General features: G+C 37.9%; 1 protein-coding gene across 12 annotated transcripts in view; it reads right to left on the bottom strand.

Annotated features, from left to right (window-relative positions):
* Positions 1 to 13,212, bottom strand: part of AGTPBP1 (ATP/GTP binding carboxypeptidase 1) — a 76,362-nt gene that overhangs the window by 33,442 nt on the left and 29,708 nt on the right. For all 12 annotated transcript variants that reach the window (XR_008233336.1, XR_008233334.1, XR_008233335.1 and 9 more), the window contains 7 exons: positions 12,857 to 12,973; positions 11,518 to 12,227; positions 7,895 to 7,978; positions 7,529 to 7,615; positions 7,296 to 7,444; positions 5,673 to 5,760; positions 4,834 to 4,978 (listed from right to left, as the gene is read on the bottom strand). Coding sequence is in view for 8 of the 12 variants with exons in the window: in XM_052775726.1 (XP_052631686.1) it covers positions 4,834 to 4,978; positions 5,673 to 5,760; positions 7,296 to 7,444; positions 7,529 to 7,615; positions 7,895 to 7,978; positions 11,518 to 12,227; positions 12,857 to 12,973 (1,380 nt within the window). In the remaining 4 variants the exon portion in view is untranslated. The remainder of the gene's footprint in view (positions 1 to 4,833; positions 4,979 to 5,672; positions 5,761 to 7,295; positions 7,445 to 7,528; positions 7,616 to 7,894; positions 7,979 to 11,517; positions 12,228 to 12,856; positions 12,974 to 13,212) is intronic.

Here is a 13,212-nt window from a genome sequence, read left to right as displayed (position 1 = left end):
GGAACTAATGGAACGAACACATAAGGGTACGCATATGGGGACTCAGGCTCTAATTGAAACAGTGAAGAGATATGCTGAAGGGATTAATATGATGCTGATTGCCAAAAGTGTTAACACAATGATGTGAGATTTGTGCCAAAAGTAACCCTAAGATCCAAAGGAGACTCCCTCGCGGAGAGGTAAGAAGAGGTTTTATGCCTGGGGAATATTAACAAATTTATTTTTCTGAATTACCTAACTGTAATGGATATAAGTATTTGCTAGTAGTTGTTCATACTGTTTCAGGATAGCCTGAAGCTTTCCCATGTCACACCAGTAAGGCAAAGAAGTGGTAGAAATTTTTTTGAAGGAATATACCAAGATCTGGGGTACCAGAAGGGTTTTCTTCAGATCAAGGACCTCACTTTCTCGCAGAAATAGTTCAAGAGGTGTCAAGGTTTTTACAAATTAAGTGGGATTTACATACTCCATGGAGACCACAGTCCAGTGGAAAAGTAGAAAGGATGAATCAGACAATAAAGAGACAGATTGGAAAATTATGTCAGGAAACTCATATGAAATGGATGTAAGTTTTACCTCTAGCATTATTAAGAATTAGAATAACTTTTAGAGTTAGAGAATGGATTAGTTCATTTGAAACTTGGTATGGGAAACCCTACACTATAAATGTAACAGGAAAAGAAACCCAGAAGCACCTCAAGGGTGATCAAATTTTAAGTGATTCTCTCTTGTCTATGGCAAGAGTTCTTGCTTTTCTCCACAGGTACATCCAACTGAGAGCTCCTGTGCCTTTGGATTCACCTGTACATCCATTTAAGCCAGGAGGTCGGGTATATCTACGGACCTGGAAAGAGGAGCCATTGACAGAAAAGCGGAGAGGACCTTACCTTGTGCTACTGACTACAAACGCTGCTGTGAAACTTCAAGGAATTGATTCCTGGATTCATTACACCCAAATAAAGGTGGCCCCTCCAAAGATATGGGAAGTTGAACAAATACAACCTTTGAAGTTAAAAATACGCAGAGACACTTGGATTCATATTAGATCAGTTTTACATTCAGAGTGTATACAATGAAAAATTTTCTTGGGTTGTCTTTTAGGAATAGCAGTAATACTGTTCTTATGGTTTTTAAACAGGTACACTACTTTTTTAAAGCCTAGCGATGAAAGAAATATGGTGGTTATTTTTTCTCATCTTCCCGAATCAGACAATTAAAGGGAACCAGGAAGGATGCTCTGAGTCTTGGAATCATAATCTTCATTTGAAAATGACTGAAAAAGCTGAGTAGCAGCTAATCAAACAAGTTGCTGGGTATGCACCCATTTTCTGGAATATAGTGATAGGGGAGTACACTTAGTGGGAATACTAATTCCTTTTAATATGTCCTGGAATAATCTATGGATAAACCCAAAATTCACAAGAAAGAATGAAACTGACCTTCAAACTTGGGATATAGTGGATCCCAATCTTTTAGATGTTAAATGTGTGACAACGAATAAGACTAGGTCATCTAGTAATGTTGCAGTAGTACATTACCCATATTGTGATTGGTCAACACAATTACAAAGGAAGAAACAGCAGGATGGCTATTGGATATTCCAAAAAGTAGTGGGTGGTATTGGTTATGTGGGAATAAAGCACGAAAGGCCCCGCCTCCCAGTTGGTCAGGAACTTGCACTTTGGATGCAATTGTTCCTAATGTAACAGTAATTAATGAGATCAAGGCAGGATTATGGGCACGAACATACATGAAAAGACATCGAAGAAGCCACAACCCATTAATCAATTGCCATACTGCCTTCCATTCATTTGCGAGATGGTTCCTCCCTTTGTTAGGAGTTAGTGAACCTGAAGGCAATACTGAATTTCTGCCCTTATTGAGAAAACAGGGAACGAGACTTCTGATGCCATTAAGGCTCTACAAGAAGAGATGTCCGAGGCTGCTAATATAGCCATTCAGAACAGGATGGCATCGGATAAGTTGTTAGCTTCTCAAGGAGGTGTACGTACGGTAATTAACGCCAGCTGCTGTATATATGTAGATCAGAGTGGAAGAATTGCTACTGATTTGAATGAAATTTGGCAACAAACTAAGATCTTACACAAAATTCAGAAGGATGATACACCTTTAGGATCTGAAGAGATTTGGAGATGGTTAACTTCCTGGTACCCTGATTTAAGCTTATGGCTCAAGAGATTGTTGACATTATTGATAGTAATCTTGTTAGCTTCTGTGTGTTCACATGCACTTCTACAATGCACTTGTAGGTGTAGCTTGGCAGCAAGCAACTTGATGCAGAAATGAGACTCATCTAAGGAATTCCCTTAGACAAGTCTCAAAGGGGGGAATTGTTGGAGAATAACTCAGAGACTTAGAACAGTCTATTTTGTGCAAGGTGTATTTTGTATATATCAACTTAACAAGTAAGGCTGTAATCAGAAAAACACACACTTGGCATTCATAGAGTAAGGACACCCTGGAACAATTAGGCCTTGATGTTTTGAGGATGTTTCGTGTGCATTGCCCACTTGGCAAGAATACTCGAGGTCCATCAGAGAGAAAAGAAACGTGAAAGATAATTGGACCTAAGAAATGTACAAAGTGACTGATAAAAAGAAACATCCTGCCCCAGAAGGTGCCAAAGGCCAGATGATTGACAAGAAGCATGAACTGGGGGAAAGATAAAGGTGGCAGGGGGAGATCGTGACCACCAACTCAGTTCCAGGCTGGAAAAACTTGCCCCCCCACACCTGCGAGGAAAATGCATGCTAAGCTACATAGCAAGCGAGGCTAATTTAAATATAACTAGTCAGTAGATGAGATGGTGACTACTAACCAATGAACGGGATTGTAGGCAGATTTTTACTTATCATGTAACAGAATAAATACATTGTTTTTCTCTGGTATGGTGTGCTAGCTTTGTGGAATTACCACCTAGCACCCATCTTTGCACAAATATGAAATAAATAATGTCTCTCCCGAGTGTGTGATTATTGGGTGGTTGCACACTGGGAAACAAATCCGCTTTTCGGACAACACTATCTCTCTGTGCAGCCTCACTCTCTATCCCATGCATGCAAATGCTGTGTGGACTAGGTGCAACTAACAAGACAGGTGTGAGTGCATTTGGGGTCAGCAACTGGAGTGAGCAAGGGTCTCAGCATCAGCAAGTAGTGGGAGAGGCCACACACCGGCATCTCTGTGGGAACCACAGACTTTGTGTCCAAAGTGCCAGCTACTGTTGGGATCGAAGTGAGCGGACTTGGTGCCAGCAGCTGGAGCTGTAGGCAGCGTAGGCACCCTTTGGTCCGTGGTGTCAGCAGCAAAAGCGAGAGGGGGTCTCAGTGCCAGCTACTGGAGTGGGTAAGGGTCTTGGTGTCCAGTCACTGGGGCAAGAACAGTATGTGTCCCAAAACCAGCTAGTGGGATGATAAGAGTGAGTGAAGGAAGGGAAGGGTGTCTCAGTGCCAGCACCTAGAGTGTTCGTAACCCATGTGCCTGGTACCAGCTGCTGGGGACAGGGCGCAAGCATATGCATATTCCCTGAAGCTAGTGTGCATGGTGGGGTGCATGTACAATTTACTAGCAAACTTCGAGGTGGGCTACCCAGTGAGTATGAGGCCCCAGGCCAAGGCAGGGGTATCAGGTGGGCAGAGCCATGCTGGCATCTGGGGGGAACTACAAGTGTGGAGCACCTGTGAGATGAGCGTGCAAGTGCATGCATCTGTGTGCTAGTGAGCATCAGGCTGGACTAGCCTGCAAGTTGGAGGCCTGCACAGCAGGTAAGAGAGGCCAGCATCCAAGCAGGGGTATGGCATGGATGGGCCATGCCAGTCATCCGCAAATGTGCATGGGATTCTAGAGAGTGGATGGATGTGTATTTTTACTAGTGAACAGCAATCCTTACCAGCTAGAGAGGACAAAAGGGAATTGGGTGTCTGCAGTTATCTTTTAAGCAAGTCCTAGTAGTGTTACACATGGGTGCTGCTGAAGGCAGCACATTGTCTGTGCCAGTCTGTGTAGCCTGTTAAAAACCAGGGAGCATGTGCAAGTGTGTGCGTGAGTCTCCCTCTCTCTTTGGGATACACACTCAGACTCGCTAGTGGTTGAACCTACAAGCAAACAGGAAAGCAGCAGCCATGTCCATCAGCCTGGGACAGAGACCCCTCGGGTCCCTTTGCTGGGTTCCAGCAGCCAGGCACGAGGAACTGCCAGGCCCCAGAGCTGTTGGAGGCAGTAGCTCCTTATAACATCCCTTAACAGGCACTTCTTCCAAGAGCAAGTAGGGCTTAGTAAAAAGCTTCATTCAGTGCTGTTACACGCTGGCCACAGAGTCCCCAAGTTCGCTTTCATTGCTATGATAGAAACAACCAACAGAGATTTTAGCCAAGAGTTTTGCTTAGTACTAAAAGCTTCACAACACTTCTTCAGCCAATTCATTATCCTAAAAAGGTCTCTAATTATCTTAGATATAGTAACTTGAATAGATCAGTTGTGAAGAGGTATGCGTAGAAGAGCAGGATACGAGTCATTTGTCTAAAACGCAAATACTTAATCCAATTAGCACCACTTCCTGTCAATTATGGATTATGATTCCCAGAAAACCCATTTAGCCTGCAAGTATCAACTTTATTTTTCCAGGGACTGTTCTTTAGAACAACCTACAGACTCCACCAGTCTAAACGCTAATATTTTATGAAAATTCTCCATTTTAAGGAGCATCTTGAACTTCATAAAAAGAAATAAAAAGAATTCAGTCATGAATGCTTACATTTCACATTGTCCAAAGGTATAAATATTTATCTATGTAACAGATCATAATCTTCTTACCTTTAAAGTTGAGTATGTATATGGATAGTGGTAAGCAAAGTAGCAAACATCATCTTTATGTTGGAAAGTCACTGTGAACGTAATTGTGTAGTAAGATTTTCCTTTCTGACCTCCAGCAGCAATTGAACTTCTTGAAAAATGATTCCTAAGAGTAAAATGAAGGTAATAAACACATTAGAATAATTTTTTTTCATATCATTGGTTATTCCTGAACACACATTCTAAGAGCCAGGAAGATTTTCAGTGACTGTATTTCTCTTCTGCATACATCCAGGTTAAAAACCACTGGTTCCCACCATCTGTAAAATACTTTGTTATAACAGTGATACACATTCATTCATATTGGGAAAAGGCCAGTAAACAAATAACAAAATAAAACAAAAAAAAAGGAAGCAAACAACTGCTGACCAAGAAGGGCAACGCATGGATATGCTGTACCATCTCATCCCGTGTTCCAGGATTGCTCTACAATAATTGCACCATAGAATACAGGAGCCTAATCGCAAGCACCACATGAACAGTATTATTGGAAGTCACTATTAAGATTTCAAGTATGCATATATACATTCCCTTAAAAGGTTCTCTGGAACAGTATCCAATTTCTTACAAAAGTATAAAAGATAAACAGCTGAAATATTAGCAGTATGCTAACAAAATAAGACCCTATCTATTTCAATCACTTCTGTTACTCCCATAGTAACTCAGGAAGAAAACTCTGTTTACATCCGAACTACTAAAATCGAATTATCAAACTCAGAAGCAAACATTTCTTCTCAAAAATTGTACATCATACTAATCTTCAGTGTAAGATTTGCTGTATGTTTGATTGGTGTACTTACTTATAGTAACAAATGTCTGTCCCAACACGAGTCCAACATGGTCGAGAATTTAATGCTTCTTGGACAGAATACATGAGGGGCTGCATACCTTAAAGACAAAATGCATCTCGCTTTAATGCTTAACGTTACACATCAAGATCTTTGCAGTAACGGACCACATCGACACTTGTACGTGAATCTCCGAACTACCTACACTCATTTACTCACTATCATAGAGTGTATTTTCAAGAATGCCTGGGTATTGTACACTCTTTTAACAAGGTGACAAAAGATTCTTCCCCCTCTCCCCTTATTACATCCTAATTTTCAGCAAATAACAAATTAAAGGAAAAAAAAAAAAGAATCAAACCTACAGAAGACCAAAACGAAATGTTACATGAAAGCTGTGGTTAGCATGAATGGTAATCTACAAGAAGTCTGGTCCCACTCCATCCAGCTCACCATTACAAAAAAAGCTTCAAAGAGAATACAAAAAATTGATACAATCATCCATTCACCTGGATAGCTGGAAAATAACTGATGTTTCAGGACAAATTTTTTTTTTTAAACAGTAACTCTAAAGTCTATATTTTTTAAAGACTATACTTAAGTTGAATACTTAATATGAAGTTAGAGTTGAAAATAATACATATTAATTGAACATTATTTACTAGTTAGATAATTAGCCAAGTACATTGACTGATTCAGTCAGCATACTTAAAAACAGACATAACTATCAGTTAAGTATACGCAACATATGAATGAAGATCTAAGGTAACTGATGAAGATCAGTAAATAATTTAAAAGCATCTTATTACTGGTTAAACTACCTGGTACTCTTGGATTTTATCAATGTGAATTGTACAATTACAACAAAGAAGAATATGATGTTACTCTGTTCCAAGACTTTGAGTTGAGGGGGTGTGGGGGGTTGTGGTGTGGAACTTCTCCTCCTCCTTCTTACAGGATGAATTTCAGAAAATCCAGCAGGAAAAAAAAAAAAAAAAACCCTAACAAAACAAATGGTTTTAAGCTGAATGACACACCACTCCCCCCTCGACAAGTCGAAGAAAGGCCTATTAGGTAAGCCAATGCTTTTGGATGAGGTACAAGCAGCAAACACGACTCACTGGAGACTGCAAGGGTCACCTACGAAGCCCAACATTTCAAAGGAGACTTACTTTTCCTTCTCAGATAATGTGCCTCTCTTCCCATCAATAACACAAAACTGTTTGAGAATGTCTCCGCTTACTTTCACATCTGAAAATACACCTCTATTCAGAGAGGGATTAATGACAACAGCTGTCATTCTTCTTGCACCTATGTGGATCAACAGGCTTTGGTGTTGTCCCCCCACCATCTTAGGACAAATTTTAGCTGCAGCCACCAGTAAATTTCTTCTGCTTTGGTCTCTCTCACAACAAAACTTCATTTTAAAAACTGACAGCCCACATTTTAAGATACTTTTTTTCATTTTAACTGAAATTTGTCAAAACATTTTCTAGTAATGCTATTAAAAAAGAATCTGATCTGACAACATGAATATACTACTGATCCTGGGGCAGAAAGGAGGAAAGAGCTGAGCTGTCTAGTACAGATATTTTTTTACAAATTTCTTCTCAAAATATGGGAAATGTATCTTACCATAGTTAAACTGACTGTTTGACTTTTCACAGTTGATGATGTTAAACCGGTAACCAATGCCAGTTTTCATTCCACTAACTTCAAAGTAAAACCACTGATGATAATGATTGCTATTTATATCCGAGTTCAGAATTAGATCATACTCGTTTCTAAAGATTAAAAAAAAGATTGATTTGTTTTTGTTAAAAAGCAGAAATAAAAGGTCTTATGTGTGAAAAGTTGAAATATCTTACTTTCTGATCTGAATAACTTTGCGCAGGTTTCCTGATTCAAATTTGGAATTAAACTTCAAGACATCTGCTTCCTCTGGTACTGAACAACTATGAGTAGAAAAAGAAAAGGGACAAAAATTAATAAAGCAAACTTAACTAAAACAAACTCATTAAGTTTATTTTAGCCCTCACCCGGTAATTCAGAAATTATTTTGAACCCTCCTCTAAATGCAGCCTGGATAGCAGAAACACTGTTACACCAGATGATACTTTCATTGAAGTCTGTCATAACAGTACTGCTTTAAGTATTACAAATCATATCACAGAAAAAGTAGAAAAGGCTTAGGGTATTCGCTGAATATTGTTTTCCTAACAGTGAAAACTTACCTCAAATTATCAAGGTCATACACAACTCTGTCTATAATGTCATTTTGATGAATCAGTCTTTCAATATCTTGAGAGATTTTTGTCCTAAAATAAAAAGCAGAGTTCTCATTTAAGTTGTTCCATACTGTTTCCAATTACAAAAGAGGAATTACTCATACAACAATGAAGACTAACAAAGCTGACATGAAGACAGTGGAACAGATTTTCAGAGAGACCTCAGCCTCATCCCCACTTATGTGGGCAAACTGTAAGTGTACTTAAGTTTTAACACCTGCATTCACGGCTGACCAAGTCCAATATTTTTATGTGAGGGAGCTGAGTTTTCATGCATGCAACCCACTGGGTTTTCTCTTATGGGAAAAATGCACCATTTCACACTTTATAGTAGAAGCAGGAATTACTCAAACATTACTTATGTTAATGCTTTAATCCAGGACAGCACTTGATAACATTAGTAACTTACATGAGTCCTACCATAACTAAAATTAAAGCATTTTAGAGAGTAGGTCATGCAGTGAGTGTGTTAGTGCACTAGCTTTTCATTTCTGGAGATCTAGGTTCATTTATCAACTAGGTAACAAGTAAGAATGAATTTGGTGATGTCAGCAAAATGTCAGGTGTATGTTTATCCAGATCATAAAAACCATTGTACAACTGGCAGTTATCTAGGTCCTGGTCTGGAAAAGTAAGAATGTGTTGCAGTTCAAGAATGAAATATAGTGGCAGAGCTGTGTGGAAAAGCTTGCACAGCGCCTGCAATAAGAAGAAAAGGAGGCAGAGTAACAATGAACAATACAGGAACAGAGCAGTAAAGTATGTTCAGGCTGGAAATTCTCCATTTTATTAAAACAGATACTGTTAACTGATGAGAAGGTAAGTGCACAACTCTAGTGCCTTTTATTAACTTTAACTGGAAAAGAAAACAAGTCACAAGACCAATGTACTGACAAAATTGTAGAGGCTGACTCACCACAATCTATCTGATCAGGTTCAGTTCAGGGCAGAACCACAGATTTTTGATCTTGCACTTGATCTTACACAACTCCTTAGATCTCAGTATGCCTCAGCTCTAACAGGTCACAATACTTGCTATCATCACAGCAGTTTTGCCAAGACAAAATCCATTACTGAATATCAGGCATTCAAAGATCACAGTAATAACCAATAGTAGACAAAAGGAAAGAAGAAATGGTATTCAAGATGCACATGAAAAGGAAAAGTAGTAGCAGACATCTTCACGTTCCAAAAAAAAAAAAAAAAAAAAAATCAAGAGAAGAGAGGAGCTATTTTAAGATAATTAAAGGAAAAAACATAAAAACAACACTGGTGATGTGGAGCTCTATGTTTATAGGTTAGTCCTTTGTGGATCTTGATTTACCTGATGATCACTTCTAAGTGTCAGATGATTAGAAAATAAAGTGATTACAAAATACTGAAGTGTACAGCAAAAAAACCCCTCAAATTTTAAGGAATGGAAAAAAGTAGCAATTTAAACCCAAATGTATAAGGTATTGAATTATATAATAATTTTCTTCCCTAAAAGGTAGAATAATATAAAACACTTTAGGTATTCTCAATGACATTTTTCCAAGCAATAATAATTTGGTGAGACATTTGGTGAAAATTGCAAGTTACTAAATATAAGCAAAAAAGCAAAAGCCCTCCAAAGCACAAATTCAAAAACAGTGCATCTCCCAGCATATTGCAAGACTAAAAAAGAAAAAACAAACAAACAAAAAAAACCCCCACACCAAACCCCACACGCTTGTCTAACAGAAGTAAAAGGAAAACCCCAACTCCCCACCTCAGCCCCCCACAACGTTTTCTTAAATTACAAGGATGGATTACGGCAACTATTTGTTTTCTAAAGAAGACTTAGCTAACAAGCAGTAACTAACTGCTTACATTAAGGAGAACATAACTCCCACTGAACACCAAAAGAGTTTGGACACAGCTTTGTAGAAGAGTTAAAAGCTTTTCCATGTCTCCTACCAAACTCATTTTCACCACCTTCCTATAAACTATAAATTCCAAAAAAGATTAAGCCCTTTTTAAGCAGGTTCCCTTCTCAGAAATTTGTTACATTGCAGTAACAAGACTGAGTCATTTGTAGAAAACTGAATTCTTAGAACAGTGTACCTTAAAAAGGTGATGCAGGATTTTTGATACAAGTTTAGCAACTTTACCTGATATTCATTCTTGTTTCACACATGACCTAAAAAAGTTACTTTCAACATAGAAAATACAACAAAAATAAAACATTTTAAAGTTAAAATAAAATATGCTCTAGAATTACCTTTACGGTTTAGAAATCAGCTTTATGTATAACCACACAGGTAGCTTTGTTGATTAAAAGTCAGAATTAATACAGTGCTTTATATCTAAGAATGAGCATTGGAATGAAAAATTTTATCTGACTTCACTCAACTTTACTCAGGTAAAATTCAGAATTATTAAGTACTACAAAAACTTCCATGAATATTTGCAAGATCTTCTTAAAATGCAGTTCTTACAAGATTTCTGACTAAAGACTATCTCCCTTCTAAACAGGCTGAACGCATCTAAAAACCAAGCTTGTAGGGAAGATTATTTTCCTTCAACACTGAACAGTGCTTTCTAGTAACGGCATATTCACTACATCATTAGTGTTTCTACACCTGGTCATTTCACTAGAAAGATCACTTTTATGACACATGTGAAACAGCTAAAGGATTTTAATCATACAACCTGAAGACACTTAATCTCTTAATCATTTTAATATCTAAATGTAAATATGAAGACTCTCATGAAACCGGTTAAAGTATAAAGCTGAAAGCATTCAATCTAATAATTAAGCAAGTGGCAAGGTCTCACAGTTACTATTACATGTTCTGTTAACATGCTCATTTGTCTTTATAGTAACTTACTATGCATATGAGCCAGCTCTTCATACCACCTCTGCAAATTATTCTTAAGAGTCTCATCACCCTTCATCACCTTCTAATATCTCTCAGTGAAGAAATAAATGGGTGTGCTGATGTGTTCATTTTTATTGGTTTGTTTTATTTTTCATTCAGCATTTACTGTGTGTCGTTCTGCAGGACTGAACTCAAACTGCATCCTCAGCATTTGTTACCTCTAAATTCTCTTATACTGCAAACACTAAAAAAGCAAACACTTAAGTGCATTAATTTTTTAATTTTTGCCAGTACATTTTCTTGAAAGATAGCTTTGTTAGCACAAAGAGAAGAGCTGAAGTATCTCTAAACTACTAACTCTCCTATCTTTGCTAAGACCTGAAGGGAGTATTCAAGTGGGGTTTTTTGTTTGTTTGTTGGGGGTTTTTGTGTGGTGTTTTGGGTTTTTTTGCAAACCACAAGATTTAGATGGGGGACGGTGGGAAGGCAGAAAGGGAAACTAAAAATTAAACAGTATTTAGAAACTAAATTACAGAATTAGCAATTACAGAATCAGACTGTGTTCTTGTTTATGGCTCTGCATTGATCAATGCCTACTCACCTACCTTCAGAAAACAGTTTTAGATGCCAAAGTAAACATTGTATATGTGCCTGTTAATCTCATCCTAAAGATTTGTTTCTCAAGGCAATGAAAACAACGACAAAAAAAGGAGTATGGTAACTCACCTCTGCACCCCATATGGCCTTTCCAGAATAGGCTCCTTAAATGGGGGTGGAATATGGCCAAAATAATCTGGATAGGCCACTTCTGAATATTCAGGTATAGACTTTGTGGTTTTTACCATTTCAATATAAAGATCACAGTCATGAACTGGTGATACATCAGAAACCTCAAGCACAACTTGTTCCCCTGATGAACTAGATCTGGAATCCTCCTCCTCTGAATCCACTCCAGTGCAGCAGAGTTTTCCCAGCTGGACAGATGATCCTTCAAAGAGGCTGCTTCCACAGGGTGAAACATGTTCGCAAGGTTTACTACAAGCAAGCGTGGTAAGGCTAGTTTTGCTTTCCTTCTTTATTATACACCCTGTAGAATAATACTGGTCATTTTTTGCACTGCTCTGCAGACTGATTCTGTCCAAGCCTTTCACAATTTCTTGGCTTAGACACTGACATGACGGAAGCAGATTTCTTTGATCATTTTGCTGATGTAAACTACTGTCTTTGATACTATCTTTCTTTGGTAGTTCCAGAAAGGCTGGCCTTCTATTGTATTCCTCTGCCAATAAAGGATTGCTCTCCTTTAAAACAACTCCTTTCATTGACTGGTTTGCTTCAGCAGAGTGCTCCTCTCCTGCTGTAGGAACAACAATAGGTCCACACAGATTTGCATCAGGTACAAAAGGCTTTGGTTCCTTGGAAACTAAGTCACATTCCTTAAAAAATAAAAGGAAAAAAATTAAAGAGATTGTAAAAAAGTACAGAGTTCCTAAAGTTTCATTTCTATTAGACACAAACATTCTCCTTCATTGTTCCTGAGGTGCATTTTGCAATAATCCAAAATAAGTGTAATTTAAAAGACAACAGTTACTAAGTTTTAAACTTACATAAACATAGCAATGAAATTTCAGCTTTCACAAGAAGATAGCGTCAAAGCAATAAACAAGTAGTTCATCAACAACAAATTATCAAGTCAATGCAATTCCCCAGATATTTTCACCAACTACTTTAAAGAGTGCACAGCATTTAAGGAAATACCTAATACAATCAATGTTTGTCAGAAATGTCATGTCCTTTCTTACTATTTTACTTTCCACTGTGTGCAATAATCAGACATCAGAAAGCAGTTTTCCTTTATATCCACCCACAATCCCGTTCTCAGTCAGATTAAAGTAACCTATGACATTTAACTAAGTAATTCACTATACAGCACTCTCATATGTAGCTCTAGAACTGCAGACTCATTTTTTGGCTAGGGGAACTATCCACCCAAAAAAGAATGTCAAAGTGTATTCCAGAGTCAACCCGTCATGACAAGTAATGCCTTGGGAATTATACACTTTACCTGAAAGTTTTCTGAAAGTTCTGGGAAGAATTGCTCATATATTTTCAGTTCTTCTATGGGTCTTCCCAATTCCTGTCTAGGTTTCAGTTTATTAATATCAGTCTCAATATCATCATTCTGAAAGAGGACCAGAACAAGTTAATCTTACATCCAGAATTAATGAACTTCTAAAATAATTACATTTACCTTTTACTTCTGACACAGCCATGCTTTAAGAGCTGAATAGCACTATTTTAAAATTAGCTGAACCTCACCTTTCACCATGAAGTTTTAAGCTGCTTAGTTTTATTAGTATGTCAAAGCCCCCATTTCAACAGAAATATTACAAACATCTCAATTTTCTTGCTTTCATCCAA

This window comes from Harpia harpyja, chromosome Z (assembly GCF_026419915.1).
Source record: "Harpia harpyja isolate bHarHar1 chromosome Z, bHarHar1 primary haplotype, whole genome shotgun sequence".
In the NCBI taxonomy this organism is placed as follows: Eukaryota; Metazoa; Chordata; class Aves; order Accipitriformes; family Accipitridae; genus Harpia; species Harpia harpyja.
This window is presented reverse-complemented; position numbering and strand designations above follow the sequence as displayed.